We start from the raw sequence: 17,603 nt of genomic DNA, 5'->3' as shown, positions 1-17,603 counted from the left end.
TTTAAAGGACTAAAACCTTTCTAGAAAGCAATCTTGGGGCGCCTGGGTGGCTCAGTCGGTTAAGCGTCCGACTTCGGCTCAGGTCATGATCTCGTAGTTTGTGAGTTCGAGCCCTACATCGGGCTCTGTGCTGACAGCTAGCTCAGAGCCTGGAGACTGTCTTCGGATTCTGTGTCTCCCTCTCTCTCTAATACTCCGCTATTCACACACTCTCTCTCTCTCTCAAAAATAAATAAAACATTAAAAAATTAAAAAAAAAAAGAAAGCAATCTTAAAACTTCATAGATATAATCTAGTAATTCCACTTTTAGTAATCTTCGTTTAAACAAATAACTCTAAACAGAAATTCAGATACTTTATATAAGACTCATGCCATTTGCTTTTTTTTTTTTAATGTTAATTATTTGAGAGAGAGAGACAGAGTGTAAGTAGAGGAGGGTCAGAGAGAGAGGGAAAAACAGAATCCAAAGCAAGATCCAAATTCTGAGCTGTCAGCACAGAGCCCGACATGGGGCTCAAACTCCTGAGCCATGAGATCAAGACCTAAGCCAAAGTCAGACACTCAACCAACTGAGCCACCAAGGCACCCCACTTGCTTGTTTGATTACAAGATTCTATTGGGGAGGGGGGAGGGCACCCGGGTGCTCAGTTGATTAAGTATCTGGCTCTTGGTTTGGGCTCAGGTCATGATCTCAAGGTTCATGAGTCTGAGCCCTGCATCAGGTTCTGTGTTGATGACATGGAGTCTGCTTAGGATTCTCTCTCCTCCTTTCTCTGCCCCACCCCGACTCGTACTCTCTTGCTCTCTCTCTAAGTAAATCAACTTAAAAAAAAAAAAAGATTTTATTTTTCTCTAAATCCAATGAGGGGCTTCAATTTACAATCCCAAGATCAAGAGTCACATGCTCTGTCAACAGTCACGTCAGGTGCCCCAAAGCTTGCGCTTTTTGGATGTGTATCTTTTATAGAAGAGGGGAAAATGGTAAACAACAACAACATCAACAACAACAAAACCCCATGCCTAATATTAGGGGAACCCTTCAATAAGAATCTGTTCTTTTTCTTGTCAATCAGAAATTAACCCCCTTCCACTCTCTGAATGGCTAGTGCCTTTATTTTAGTACTTCAACTGATTTGTGTCATAGTTGTGCCCAAGTCTGTTTTCCCCACTGGACTGTATGAATTCCCTGAATATAAATTTGAGGTCCCAGTCAGCTCTGTATCCTAACCCTTTACTACCTCTTAAGGACCCCCAGCATCTAGCACAATACTTGATTAAATAGTAGAAAACAAAACTTTTTGTTAAGTTGAACCACTGTACAAAGCAAATTAATCAACAACTTCAAAGGCACTATAATTTTATACACATAAAGAACAAATACACATAAAAGACATGAACACCAAATTTATAATTGGCCTAATTCTACCACAATTTGGTATAAGCTCAATTCCCCAAAATTATAGGTATATTAAACTATATAGAATAATATAGGAGTTAGACTGCAACAGTAAAAAACTATAGCCATGCCCCTTTAATCCCTCCTTCCTGACTGGAACACAGACGTGAGGTCTAAAGATTAAAAAGCCACCTTGAGACCATGTGTCAAGAAGTCACAAGTCAGGGTGCCTGGGTGGCTCAGTCGGTTAAGCAACCAATTTCAGCTCAGGTCACGATCTTGTGGTTCGTGGGTCTGAACCCTGTGTCGGGCTCTGTGCTGATAGCTCAGAGCCTGGAGCCTGCTTTGGATTCTGTGTCTCCCCCTCTCTCTACCCCTTCCCTGCTTGCACTCTGTCTCTCTCTCTCTCTCTCAAAAATAACTAAACATTTAAAAATTTATTTTAAAAAAAGGAAGCCAAAAGTCAAGGACTGTAGAACCCAAAGAGAAAAGTCTAAATTCTCATTATATCACTGAGCCATTGTCTCACTCTAGATCCTTGTTATGTGAGAAAAAGAAACCCTACATGTTAAACCTATTGTTAATGGTGTTTTCTGTTACTGTGATTTATAGATTTTTCTGACAGATGCTAATAGGGTTTTGTTACTTGTTCTGACTTAAAAACGATGCATACCCTCCTACTTGGTTACAGTGACTAGTACAGGGATGGACACTTAAATCAAATAAAGCCTAATCAAAAGTCTTTCTCTAGACTGATCTATGGTTTCAAGAGAAGGAACTCCTTTCCATTAAAGGCTGAAAGTCTACAGCTGCGGGCAGACATTATGTTTGCCCTTGAAAAGCCTACTGAATACAGACAAGTAGAGTCAAAAGATGGAGATCTCATCTGAGCTCTTAGATCCAGGTCTGTCTGAAACCTACATCAGACTTCCCAATTGCCATGCAAACTAACTTGATTTTTGCTTAATGTTACTTGAATTGTATTTCCAGCACTTGCATACCAAAGAGTCCTATATACTATAGTGAAGTAAACACACAAAAAATTCTTTTACAGTTGAAAAAACTCTGCCCCATATTAACCCACATAATTCAAGTTACATTTGTCATTCTACAAGTGCCTACTATTTCCTTTCTTATTGCCCATACTACAACCACACTGAATCACTAGCTCCTTCCTGTACACTGTTCATATTTTTCTATTTATGTGATCTTGCCTATTGTTCTTTTACATTAATGCTCTTCCATCTCAATCTCTAATCACATTTCCTCTGAAACACCACAGACCATTAGTAATTCTGACTTTGTGTTACAGTTATTCATGTTTATGCCTTATCTGGCCAACTGTACTATAATATCTCAGTATGTTTGGATTTGTAGATCTTCCCAGAGGCCAGTTTGTCTTCAAAATCCATGTTATTTTTACTAAAACTGTGCTATTTCCCAACTGTTAACACCTCAGTAGTTACTAGGTGTCAGTACCAATATGGTTTTTCTAGTTTTCCTAGGTACCATAAAACCCATTATTAATATAAGCATGAAGACTAAATGGAGTACAAATTACATTCAGGTAGGCAAATTCAGGTATATAAAACAGAAAAAGTCAAACTTTGTCTAATTAAAAAAAGAATTTCAAAGCACCTGAGTGGCTCACTCGGTTGAGCATCTAACTCTTGATTTTGGCTCAGGTCATGATCTCACAGTTCCTGAGTTTGAGCCCCATGTCAGGCTCCGCACTGACAGCATAGAGCCTGCGCGGGATTCTCTCTCTCTCCCTTTCTCTAACCCTCCTCTGCTCGTGCTCGCTCTTTCTCCTTCTCAAAATAAATAAACATTTTTAAATTTTTAATAAAAAATAAAGTTTTTCATTAGAGATATTCAGGCCTTATGATTTTTGCTAAGTCACCCAAGTTAAGCCTATTTTAGGCCTCAGTCCTTCTCTGTTAGCTCTCAGGCAAGTTTATCGCAAGGACTCTCACCTCCATTTACCCACTTACCCACTATTATTTTTCCAGGAGACATCCATGAAGAGAAAATCCACTCCTGACCATATCCTGACTCTAAGCCACACTCTTATCTCTAGGCCCAAAGTGTACACAGTTAATGCCTTAGCTTCCCTACTCTCCTACCATCTATTTCTCAGTAACTTATTCTTACCACCTTACAATTTTCCTTGCCTTTCATCTTCTCCTCTACCTGGCTGATGGACTATGCTTTATGTATTGTCACATAGTCTTCAGAAAGACTACACAGGCAGGAATAATATTCAATAACAGCAGCTACTATTTACTGAACACTTATTACATGCTAAACACAGTGCTAGGTACTTTGTAAAGTGTCTCATTCTCCTGACAATCCTAATGGTGTCAGACTAATTTTATAAACAAGGCATCTGATTCTCAAAAAGGTAAGGTCATTTGTCAAATATTATCCAGCTGACAAGTATTACAGTGGACATTTACATTCATATCTGTCTAGTTCCAAAGCCCATGTTTTCCTCACTCTATATATTGCCAAAAATAAAATGCTGGCTGTTCTCCCAGCTTCCGCTCTTGTCCCCCACCCCAACAATCTATCTATACAGCAACCACAGTGATCCTTTACTCAAATATTAATTCATTTTTTTTGCTCATATCCCACCTAAGTTTCCTCCTTTGCTCCAAGTAAAAGCCAAAGTCTGTACTATGGCCTAAAAATCCTATGTGATCTGTCCACTGTCCCCTCCTCAATTTCCTCTCTAATCTCATTGTTTATCTTTGTTTCACTCCACTCCAGCCACACTGGCTTTTCATTCCTCACACACACGAATGTTCACAACCAAAAGTCTTTGTACTTACTGTTCCTTCTGTCTGTAACACTCTCTCTTCTCCACCTCAACATTCCTCATTTCCTTTAGGTCTCTGCTCAAATGTCACCTCCTTGATGGGACTTTTCCTACCACCTATTCTAAATTGCTACCTCCTGACCTCAGAACTCTGTATCCTCTTCCTCTTTTTCCGCAAAATACTTATCACCACTTAACATATTGTATGTTTACTTATTTATTGTCAGTATCCCACTGCTAAAATATAAGCTCCGTGAGAACAGGGACTTTGTATATTCTGTTCACTGTATCTGGCATACAGCAGTTACTTAGTAAATATTTAGAGAATGAGTAAATGGAGAGTTTTATGCTTCCTAAGTGTTTAAAAATGGTCTCAAATACATTTTCCAGAAAGCAAATACAAAGGCAACCTATCTTTGTCCTAGTCTAGATTAATTTAACAACTCTCCTCTCAATGCCTTTAAAGAACACTCCCTCTAATTTTTCCAAACTTGTGGTAGCCATGTCATTGAGCAACAAACTGAGCAGACTGAGCCAACTTACTCAGAGTGTAGTATTATAATCAAATAAAACTTACAGCAAAGTTAATCAGACACATATTTAATGATATGCATAACTGTTATTATGCTGCACGGTAACTAGGCATAAATGGTAGACACTTCATGTAAATGACTCTAATTACTATTTCTTTTACACAGCCAAACCAAGCATGTCTAGGATCACGTTGGGGGGAAAACAGGAAGGAGGGGAGAGCTGAACACTTAACTCTGGAAGGTAAGTCCGCTCTCTTATTCCATCCCCTTAAGCACTGGACTAACAGTCTCTTAGCCTGGGTTATGTGTTTTCAAGAGTAACTCTTTCCCTTCCATAGCAGGTTCCTTTTACCAAAACCTGGGCTGAGGGCCTGGCCTCTGTCTCCAGTCATAATATGTTGAGAGGGACCAGAACAATCACTACAATCTCTGGCAAGGAAAACAGAGACAGGCAAGCTAGTGAAAACAGACAAATAAAGACAGCAAAGTTATTGAGGACCTATGATATGCCAGGCACATGGCACATTAGTCAGGTGCTTTGCAGAATTCCCCTAATTACTTTTCCATCCCACTATAGCCCCAAACTCTGTTCTTAAGACACAGCAGTAAATCAAGAGTGGAATAGTTCCAGTGGGGACTCCCTGCTCCAAATTTTTATAGGGTCAGAGAGAGTAATTTAGATTAGCAAGTTAAAGCTACTAGGAAGCTGTTGTCTAGTGGCTATTTCCCTTGCTTCCTTTTTTTTTTTAACGTTTATTTATTTTTGAGAGAGAGACAGAGGGAGACAGAGGATCTGAAGCAGGCTCAGAGGATCTAACAGTGCAGAGCCTGATATGGGGCTCAAACTCATGAACTACAAGATCATGACCTGAGCCGATGGATGCTTAACTGACTGAGCCACCCAGGAAAATCACCCTCTTTCCCTTGCTTCCTTATCTAACCTATAGGAGGATAAAGGGCCCCCTACTTTCCCATGGGTTTATCCAAACCTCTCTAGCCTTCCTAGCCCAGGTTAAAGGCAACCTTCTTTCTGAGACATCATCCTTATTCACTCCATCTCTCCTTTTTCCTACTGCACTTATGATCAGAATCATTCATGTGGGGCCGCCTGGGTGGCTCAGTCAGTTAAGGGTCAGACTTCGGCTCAAGTCATGATCTCACAATTCATGAGTTCAAGCCTTGCATCAGGCTTGCTGCTGTTAGCTCAGAATCTGCTTCATATCCTCTGTCCACCTCTCTTTCTCTCTGCCTCTCTCCTACTTGCTCACTCTCAAAAATAAGTAAAATTAAAAAAAAAATATTCATTTGGGTACACGATCATTTATTTTATGTCATCTTGTAATTAATTTCTTAGGTTAATACTTATCTCCCCAATGACACTCCAAGCTCCTTAATGGCAGAAATGTCTCAAACGTCTTTAGTAGCCCATGTAAGTTCTAGCACCATTAAAAAAAAAAAAAGTTCTAGAAGTATTTGGATGAACTGAAGTTAAGGAAACAGGGAATAGAAAGGAATAAAATTTCTCACTGTAGGTAGACAAGCTCATGTGGATATTTACAGTATTCTACATTTGTCTTTATTATTCTCCTGCACCAATTTTGAAAACAAATTTCCCTTGAAAAGGAAAGTGTTACTGTTATTCAGGATATAGCAGACATCTTCACATGGAGATCTGAGACAGCTGGATCAGGGCTAAATGACATACAATGCCAGTAACATACACACTTGCAGTTCTATCAGAAAACATACATATATCTACATCTGAAAGAATGCTCAAGACCAAAGTGTAAATCTCACTGAGCAGCATTTGACAGGGTCACTGACACTTGTCCCAGGGGAATAAAGAGAACCTGAAAGGCCTTCTCTGAATGAATGACAATGCAAGTCTCACTCTCCTTTGCCCACCTAATGGTGTCAGCTTCTCAGCAAGTTCAGTGACAACAACCTGGTTCTGGTGGTATTAAGTTCTGGTTCAGAAAACTCAAAAACAACCTTGAATTCATTCCAACAGCAAGATGAATTGTGAGTTGCCCCACGACACCCTAGTAAGAAAGAAAAAGCTAAAAGCAAAAGATAGCTGAAAGATGTCATTGGATAGTAATGAATACCAACAAAACCTGCTGTTTAAGCACAAATTATCAGCATTCAGTCTGGGAGGTGTCAGCAAGAGCTGCTTTATACTACCCTTTACCTAATAGCTCTGACCAGAAGGTTGTTTTCTCTACAGCTCAACGGACATTCAGCTTCTCAAACTCATTTATCTCTGGACCTCAATGCTGTGTAGGTTGTTGACTCTGATAACTAATACCAGTTGGATAAGGATGTTTGGTGAGATGAACAAGATAGTTTCTTCCTTCCCTGGTCACCAAATATCCAACCCCAGAATTCTTTCAGTCATGAACTCTCTGCTAAAAGATCAGACTGAAGAGCTCTGTCAAATTAAAATTGTATCTAGAGCCCTAGTCCTTCAGTGTTCTACTAAAAGGTGATGATGATCAAATTTAGGTCTTCAACTTTCACTGTATTTAAAAGATAACCATGCTATTAAAATGATGGCAAAAATCTCTGACCCAGTAATTCTACTAAGAATAGTAACAGCAGCTAAAAGTTATTCTTAACTACTGAGGTGCCTGGGTGGCTCAGTCAGTTAAGCGTCTGACTTTGGCTCTGTTGCAGTTCATGAGTTTGAGCCTTGCATTGGGCTCTGTGCTGGCACTGCAGAGCCTGGAGCCTGCTTCAGATTCATTCTCTCTCTCTCTCTCTCTCTCTCTCTCTCTCTCTCTCTCTCTCTGCCATTCCTCTGCTTGCACTCTCTCTCAAAAATAAACAAACATTAAAAAAATTGTTTTTAAGTTCTTAAGTATTTACCACGTGCTATGAATTGTACTACACACTTTCCTTAAGATATCTTACTTAACCTAACAAAAACCAAACAAGGTCATTGTTACTAATTTGAAAGCTGCATAAAAGGAAGGTAGGAAACTAGCACAGTGACAAAGACGGGATTCAACCTCAAAATGACTAGACTCTAGAGCCCATCTTTTTTTTATTATCACCAGAGCTAGTGATATATATCCTTGGGAAATAACCCCAAAATACAGCAACAACTTCAGGCATAAGAGACTCAGTAACATGGCGACCTAAAACATGCTAAATACATAACAGTTAAGTAAATGAAGGCAATTCAAATCACAATATTTAGCATTAAAAATATTTTTATAGGCAGCTGGGGGGCTCAGTCAGTTAAGCATCCAACTTCAGCTCAGGTCATGACCTCATGGTCCAAGAGTTCGAGTCCCGCATTGGGCTCTCTGCTGTCAGCATAGAGCCCGCTTCGGATCCTCTATCCCTGTCTCTTTGCCCCTCCCTCACTCACATGTGTTCTCTCTCTCAAAAATCAATAAACATTTAAAAACTCTATTTTTTCTTTCAACAACCAGACCAAATCACACCTAAGATCTAGGATCCTTTAATTAGATTTTTTTGTGTTGTCTTTAATTTTTTCATTTTTATTTTATTAATTTTCTTCCTCCAAAATGACAAAATAAAGGAATTCACCCCAAAAGAAAGATAGGAAGAAATGACAGCCAGGAACTTAATCAACACAGATACAAGACATCTAAACCAGAATTTAGAATCACAATAATAAGAACACTAGCTGGGGTTGAAAAAAGCATAGAATCCCTTTCTGCAGAGATAAAAGAAGCAAAATCTAGTCACAACAAAATTAAAAATGCTACAACTGAGATGAAATCTCAAATGGCTGCCATGGTGGCAAGGATGGATGAAGCAGAGCAGTGTATCAGTGATATAGAGGACAAATTGATGGAGAATAATGAAGCAGAAAAAAAGAGGGGAGAGTCAGGCAAAAGAGCATGATATGAAAATTAGAGAACTCTAAACTCTAAATATCAGAATCATAGGGATCCCAGAAGATGAAGAAAGAAAAAAAGGGGTAGAAGGTTTTTGTAAGCAAATCATAGCAGAAAACTTTTCTAACCTGGGGAAAGACAAAGACATCATAATCATGGAAGCACAGAGAACTCCCACTAGATTCAACAAAAACCGACCATCAACAAGGCATTATCATAGTCAAATTCACAAAATACTCAGGCAAGGAAAGGATCATGAGAGTAGCAAGGGGAAAACAAGTCCTTAACCTACAAGGAAAACAGATCAGGTTCACAGTAGACCTATCCACAGAAACCTGGCAGGCCAGAAAGGAGTAGCAGAATATATTTAATGTGCTGAATGAAAAAAATATGCAGCCAAGAATTCTATATCCAGCAACGCTGTCATTCAAAACAGAGGGAGAGATAAAAAGTTTCCCAAACAAAAACTAAAGAAGCTCATGACCACTAAACCAGCCCTGCAAGAAATTTTAAGGGGGACTCTCTGAGGGGAGAAAAGATGAAACAAAACAAAAAAGACCAAAAGCAACAAAGACTAGAAAGTACTAGAGAACACCATCAGAAACTCCCACTCTACAGGCAACACAATGGCAATAAATTCATATCATTCAGTACTCACTCTAAATAACAATGGACTAAACACTCCAATAAAGACACAGAGTAACAGAATGAATAAGAAAAGATGCTATTTACAAGAGACCAACTTTAGACCTAAAGACATCTTCAGATTGAAAGTACAGGGATGGAGAACCATCTATCATGACAATGGTCCACAAAAGAAAGCTGGAGTAGCCATACTTACATCAGATAATCTAGATTTTAAAATAAAGACAGTAACAAGAGATGAAGAAGAGCATTATATTATAACTAAGGGGTCTAACCAACAAGAAGATCTAACAATTCTAAACACTGATTCCCCAAATCTGAGAGCACCCGAATATATATTAATCAATTAATCAAAACCATATAGAAACTCATTGATAATAATACCATAATAGTAGAGGACTTCAAGACCCCACTTACAGCAATGGACAGATCATCTCAATAAAAAATCAACAAGGAAACAATGGCTTTGAATGATACACTGGATTGGATGGACTTAACAGATACATTCAGAATATTTCATCCTAAAGCAGCAGAAGTGCATTCTTCTCAAGTGCACATGGAACGTTCTCCAGAACAGATCACATACTGGGACACAAATCAGCCCTCCACAAGTACAAAAAAGATCGAGATCATACCGTGCATATTTTCAGACCACAATGCTATGAAACTCAAAATCAACCACAAGAAAAAATTTGGAAAGACAACAAATACTAGGAGACTAAAGAACACCCTATTAAAGAATGAATGAGCTAACCAAGAAGTTAAAGAGGAAATTAAAAAGTACATGAAAACCAATGAAAATGATAACACCATAGCCCAAAACCTCTGGGATATAGCAAAGGCAGTCATAAGAGGGAAGTACATAGCAATTCTTCTTAAAGAAGGAAGAAAGGTCTCAGATATACAACCTAACCTTACACTTTCAAGAGCTGGAAAAAGAACACCAAATTAAACCAGCAAAAGACAGGACATAATAAAGATTAGAGCAGAATTCAATAGTATGGGAGGGGGAGGAACAGTAAAACAGATAAATGAAACCAGGAGTGGGTTCTTTGAAAGAATTAACAAAACTGATAAACCCTTAGCCTGTTTGATCAAAAAGAAAAAGGACCCAAATAAATAAAGTCAAGAATGAAAGAGGAGAGATCACAACCAACATTGCAGAAATACAAACAAGAGAAGATTATGAGCAATTACATATATACATGGTGTCGGCAATCTGGAAGAAATGGACACATTCCTAGAAACATATAAACTACCAAAACTAAAACATGAAAAAACAGAAAATTTGAACAGATCCATAACCAGTAAAGAAATTAAATTCGTAATGATTTAAATTAGTAATCAAAAATCTCCCAAAAAAACAGCAGTCCAGGGCCAGATGGCTTTCCAGGGGAATCCTACCAAACATTTAAAGAAGAGTTAACATCTATTCTTTTGAAGCTGTTCCAAAAAATAGAAGTAAAGGAAAACTTCCACACTCATTCTATAAGGCCAGCATTAATTACCTTGATTCCAAAACCAGACTAAAAAAGAGAACTACAGACCAATTTCCATGACAAACATGGATACAAAAATCCTCACCAAGATACACTAGCCAACAGGTTCCAACAACACATTAAAAGAATTATTCACCATGACCAAGTGGGATTTATACCTGGGATACAGAGCTCGTTCAATATCTGCAAAACAATGTGATATATCACATCAATAAAAGGACAAGAACCACACGATCCTCTCAATAGATGCAGAAAAAGCATTTGACAAAATACAGTATCCTTTCTTGATAAAACCCCTCAAGAAAGCAGGGATAGAAGGATCATACCTCAATCATAAAAGCCTTATAAGAAAGACCCAACACTAATATCATCCTGAATGGGGAAAAACTGAGAGCTTTCTCCCTAAGGTCAGGAACACAACAGGAATGTCCACTCTCACCACTGTTATTCAACATAATATTGGAAGTCTGATTGGAAGCAATCAGACAACATAAAGGAGTAAAAGGCATCCAAATCAGCAAGGAGGATATCAAACTTGCACTCTTAGCAGATGACATGATACTCTATATGAAAGACCCAAAAGATTCCACCAAAAAACTGCCAGAACTGATTCATGAATTCAGCAAAGTTGAAGGATATGAAATCAACACAAAGAAATTTGTTGCATTTCTATATATCAATAATGAAGCAACAGAAAGAGAAATCAAGGAATCGATCTCATTTACAATTGCACCAAAAACCATAAAACACCCAGGAATAAACCTAACCAAAGAGGTGAAAAATCTATGCACAGAAAACTATAGAAAGCTTATGAAAGAAACTGAAGAAACACAAAAAAAAATTGGAAAAAATATTCCATGCTCATTGATTGTAAGAACAAATAGTTAAAATGTTGATACTACTCAAACCAATCTACATATTCAATGCAATCTCTATCAAAATAACACCAGCATTCTTCACAGAGCTAAAACAAACAATCCTAAAATTTGTATGGAACCAGAAAAGACCCGGAATAGCCAAAGTAATGTTGAAAAAGAAAACCAAAGCTGGAGGTATCACAATTGGGGACTTTAAGCTGTATTACAAAGATGTAATCATCAAGACAGTATGATCCTGGCACAAAAACAGACACACAGATCAATGTAACAGAACAGAAAACACAGAAATGGACCCACAAATGTATGGCCAACTAATTTTTTAACAAAGCAGGAATGAAAGACAGTCTCTTCAGCAAACGGTGGTGGGAAAACTGGATCAGCAACGTGCAAGTAAATGAACTTGGACCACTTTCTTACACCATACACAAAAATAAACTCAAAATGAATGAAAGATCTAAACGTAAGACAGGAAGCCAACAAAATCGTAGAGAAGAAAGCAGGCAAAAACCTCTTTGACCTCAGCCACAGCAACTTGTTACTCAACATGTCTCCAGAGGTAACAGAAACAAAAGCAAAAATGAACTACTGGGACCTCATCAAAATAAAAAGTTTCTACATAGCAAAGGAAACAATCAGCAAAACTAAAAGGCAACCAACGAAATGAGAGAAGATATTTGCAAATGACACGTAAGATTAAGGATTAGTATCTAAAATCTATGAAGAACTTAATCAAACTCAACACCCAAAAACCAAATAATCCAGTGAAGAAATGGGCAAAAGACATGAATAGACACTTCTCCAAAGAAGACATCCAGATTGCTAACAGACACATGAAAACATGCTCAACATCACTCATCATCAGAAAAATACAAATCAAAACCACAATGACATGCCACCTCACACCAGGTGGAATGGCTAAAATTAACAACTCAGGCAACAAGAGATGTTGGTGAGGAGGCAGAGAAAGAGGATCTCTTTTGCACTGGTGGGAATGCAAACTGGTATGGCCACTCTGGAAAATACTACGGAGGTTCCTCAAAAGTTAAAAATAGAACTACCCTACGACCCAGCAACTGTACTACTAGGTATTTATCCAAGGGATACAGGTGTGCTGTTTTAAAGGGGCACATGTACCCCAATGTTTATAGCAGTGCTACTGACAATAGCAAAAATATGGAAAGCCAAATTAGCCAAATGTCCACTGACAAATGAATGGATAAAGAAGATGTGGTATATATACACAATGGAGTATTACTCAGCAATCAAAAAGAATGAAATCCTGTCATTTGTAACTATGTGGATGGAACTAGAGGGTATTCTGCTAAGCAAAATTAGTCAAATTTCACTTAGCATATGAAAGACAAGTATCATATGACTTCACCCATGTGAAATTGAAGACACAAAACAGATTAACATAAGGGAAGGGACACAAAAATAATATAAAACAAGGCGGAGGACAAAACATAGGAGACTTAAATACAGAAAACAAACTGAGGGTTGCTAGAGGGATTGTGGTAAGAGGCATTAAGGATGACATTTGTTGGGACAGGCAATGGGTGTTATACATAGGGGATGAATCACTGGGATCTACTCCTAAAATCATTATTGCACTATATGCCAACTAACTTGGATGTAAATAAGAAAGTAAATAAATAAATAAATAAAATTTAAATACATTTATATATTTTTACATGTAACTTTTGTGACATGAGGGGAAATTTATGCTATCAGTAGAAAAAGCAAAATACAAAATTTTTTAGATAATGAGATCTCAACTATATAAAAAGTATATCTGCACATGGAAAGATCTAAATTTACTGCTAAATTTAAAAAGGCAAATTATAGAATAATATTTATACTAGCATGGTCCCATTTATATAAGTAGTATGTGACTCATTTTAAGTATTTAATAAATATATGGGGTGCCTGGGTGGCTCAGTCGGTTAAGCGCCGGTTTCAGCTCAGGTCATGATCTCGCATTTCGTGGGTTCGAGCCCCACATCGGGCTCTGTGCTGACAGCTAGCTCAGAGTCTGGAGCCTGCTTCGGATTCTGTGTCTCCCTCTCTCTCTGACCCTCCCTTGCTCGCTGACTCTCTCTGTCTCTCAAAAATAAATAAAAGACATTAAAAATTTTTTTAAAATAAGTATTTAATAAATGTAAACAATTATCACAATGAACATGTACTACTTTATAATCAGAAAAATCTATAAGTTTATTCATTATAAGTTTAGGTACTTCCTTATATAATAAATAAAAAGTGTGTAATATTGGAAAAATTAAATAACGTGCCTTTCTTTCCTGGAAATCTTACCTTATAAAATCCTTCACAATTATACAATTTCAGACTAAATACTTCCAAGTAATGGGAATCAAGTAGGACTAAGAAGTGTAACACGCAAGATTGGGGGTGGTAATAAACTGTGATGAACAAGCAGATTCTCCTGGTCAATATCTCACACTTCACCAAAACTAAGGTTTTTTGTTTTGTTTTGTTTTGTTTTTATTTTTGATACAGAGAGAGACAGAACATGAGAGGGGGAGGGAGACACAGAGAGAGAAGGAGACACAGAACTGGAAGCAGACTCCAGGCTCTGAGCTAGCTGTCAGCACAGAGCCTGACGTGAGGCTTGAACCCACAAATGTGAGATCTGACCTGAGCCGAAGTCGGAGGCTTAACTGACTGAGCCACCCAGGTGCCCAAAACTAAGATTTTTGATGTACCCTTCAAGAGGTAATCAACAGTTCCAAGGTGATACAGCAAAGATAGATAGGACATTAACAGAATGAAGGGACACTTTTTGGCTTCTGTTTTTAGTTAGAATTTCTACACACACAAACCCACAAGGGATTTATTTTGAATTTTTAAAAATGGGCAACTCTTTAACACTGTGTGCCAATTCTACTTCAATTTTGAAAAAAATAGTCAACTCTAGAACTTAATTCTTCAAGCTCCGTAGGAATCTCAATATTCAAATATAAAAGATAAAATGAAAGGTCCATGGCATTATGCTGATATTTGGCCCAACTATACCAACATGAAAGATTTTGTTCCTTCCTTTTCTCCTGAGTATGTGCAACAAAAGAGCACATCTGTCAAAGAAATAAAGAACAGATACAGGAAAGAGAAAAAGACAAACCCAACAACTTTAACTCTGAGGAAGAGTGGTCTGTTCTTCCTGTACTGTATTATAGAGGATTACAAAACTACCATGCAAAGAAAAGAGTTTGATAGATCCTGATAAGTTTTATCTGTACCTTGCCCTATTCCATTGCAGTACATAGCATGTTGCTCAATCTTTGTGGGTGGAAAGTCTTGGTCACAAAGTGGGCAGGACACCTGGGTACTGGATGAGACAGTAGAAATAGGTATTTCCTTCTCAGTATTTTCCCGGTTATCAACCTGAAGAAAATAACAAATGGCAACTGTAATAAATTTACTTTATAAAATATCTTTTCCCTCAAAGAACTACAAGAGAGTTCATCCCATATTTCATTTACTTTCTAAGAAAATACCAATCACTTTGCCAAATTTGGGTCTGAAGATTGGGAGATGAATATATATATATATATTCAGTGCCTGCATTCTATATGCTAAGCATTCTGCATGTAATACTCATTTAATCCTCATAGTAATCTTACAAAGGTATTAACATAATCTTTCTTACACATGAAGAAAGCATTGTCCAAAACAGTAAACCAACTTGCCCAAAGTTAGAGAACAAATAAGAGACAGTGCTGAAATTCAAACCAAGGACTATTTGGCTCCAAAATCTAAGGGCATTCCTCTCTACCATGCTCTTAGGTCAGTAAGCTGTGTCTACCACCTCTTCTGTTTTATCTGTGACTTCTGGATTAAAAGAGGAAATAGAACTAAGACCCAAATATTTAAGAGGCCTCAAATAAAAGTCATTAAGACAATTCTGCCAAAGCCATTCTTATACCTTCTCTCTCCTTATTCCTATAATCACCATTTTTCCTACAGTTGCCAGTGTTTTCTAAGAGGCAGTTTTACTTTACCTTTACAGGTCAGAGCCAAGAACTCTGCAGTGATTAATTCAACAGTATGCGTGAGCACTGCAGCACTACTGCCTAACACTTGCTTCAAAGGACAGCATGTCCCAACCAATCAATGTGAAACTGTCCTGCACAGTCAGCCACTGCTTCCACTTAAGAGCAAGGAACACCTGGGCTGTGAGTATGCCTTACCATGGGGGAAAAAATACACCCTCTTCTGGTACAAGGACCAAAACTGCAATGGGTAGATAATTTGAGCTCTGAGGCAACTGGGGTTTGTTTGTTTGTTTGTTTGTTTGTTTTTTAGGACACCCTTAAAATCTACTGCCTATCTTTTCAACACACCTGCCTTTTACTTGAAAAGACACACTGTGAAAGGGGAAAAAAAGAAAAAGGAGAAAAAGAACTAACAGTGGTTGAATTCATATTCTATACATACCTGTCCCTCACAACCAAACTGGTTCCAGAATTACAGAAGAGGAAATTGAGATTTGTTTGAAAGGTAAAGTAACCTGCTCATCTCAAAAGTTAGCAAGTGGCCAGTCTAGACTTGAATCCAGGCTTGTGTTGTGTGGCATCAAAACTGTAGTATTTCCATTCTACCATACTGTAGCAAAAGTAAAAAAAAAAAAAAAAAAAAAAAAATCCCCTCTACTTTGTTTCTGGAACCTGACATTGCCAACTATTGGGAGACTGTCTGGTTCTATTATTCTTCTCTAAAAAGTGGGGAGAACCAAGTGTGTCTGGAAGTTCTGGATGTCATTTATTCCAAGCTTAGTCACTTGGCTTCTCAGAAACCCAGGGTCCTCTGTTCATAAATCTTACAAGGAAAAGTTGTCTTATACATGCAGAGCCATTTGAACAGAGGGGAGAAAAATCAATATACCCTAAAATTTGCAAGTAGTCTTGAGTTACTGAAAGTTAATGGCAATTGAATAGTTACTTGGCATTCTAAAGTTCACTAAGCACAGAAATGTTATATGACATGAATGTCACTGATGCTCACACCCAGCACTACACTCCTTTGTATTCATCACCAGTTCTGTAAAATGCACAGAATGTACCTTCAACTATTAATGTATTCAAGAGGCAGTAGTCTATTACTGTCTTATTGTGATTACAAGACCATTTCCAATCACGTTCATAGGCAACCCAGAAGGTTTCTGAACATTTTTTATATAAAGTAAGATGTTTTTCAGTACCATTTAAATATTAACTATAATGAAGGAACCTCAAGAGGAAAAAATATAAGTGAAGCAGGTTTTATTAGGGCTGTATAGTCAGGAATTCAGTCTCTGAAGAGCTGCCTCTACTTCTTTTAAAATACTATCAAGTCATTTCTCAAACAAAGTACTTGGATACCGAATCTTGATTTCTAAAGGTCAGTCCTTATCTTCTGGCCTCAAAAGAAACCTCCCTTCAAGAAATGAACCAAGTGAAAATAAAAGTACCTCCTACATGTCACCAACTCCCTCCCACTCCCTCACCCAGTTTATCTAAGCAGAAAGTTTAGTTTAGTTAGATCTTTCCTCTCTTTCCATAGAACTCAACACAGTTAACTTAAAAACCAATTGATTACACCAACTGTTTGATTCTGAATAACTTCAATTAACTTTTCCGAGAAAAAACTATCTGAAACTCCAACCAAGGGATTCTCTCAGGCAAGATATTCAGAAAATATTATTTCCATAGGGAACTGACCACTGCAAGAAATCAAATCAAGAAGGATTATAGGGGGTGCCTGGGTGGCTCAGTCGGTTAAGAGTCCGGCTTCAGCTCAGGTCATGATCTCACGGTTTATGGATTCGAGCCCCGCATCCAGCCCTGTGCTAACAGCTAGCCAGAGCCTGGAGCCTGTTTCAGATTCTGTGTCTCCCTCTCTCTCTGGCGCTCTCCTGCTCATGCTGTCTCTCTCTGTCTCTCAAAAATAAATAAAAAACAG

At 38.0% G+C, this 17,603-nt stretch overlaps 1 protein-coding gene across 7 annotated transcripts in view; it reads right to left on the bottom strand.

Moving 5' to 3' along the window:
* Window positions 1-17,603, bottom strand: part of UIMC1 (ubiquitin interaction motif containing 1) — a 106,704-nt gene that overhangs the window by 23,475 nt on the left and 65,626 nt on the right. For all 7 annotated transcript variants that reach the window (XM_029942785.1, XM_029942788.1, XM_029942789.1 and 4 more), the window contains one exon: window positions 14,903-15,047. In XM_029942785.1, the coding sequence (XP_029798645.1) occupies window positions 14,903-15,047 (145 nt within the window). The remainder of the gene's footprint in view (window positions 1-14,902; window positions 15,048-17,603) is intronic.

Source organism: Suricata suricatta, chromosome 6 (genome assembly GCF_006229205.1).
Source record: "Suricata suricatta isolate VVHF042 chromosome 6, meerkat_22Aug2017_6uvM2_HiC, whole genome shotgun sequence".
Lineage (NCBI taxonomy): Eukaryota > Metazoa > Chordata > Mammalia > Carnivora > Herpestidae > Suricata > Suricata suricatta.
The sequence above is the reverse complement of the archived record's forward strand: the minus strand, read 5'-3'. Positions and strand labels throughout refer to the sequence as shown.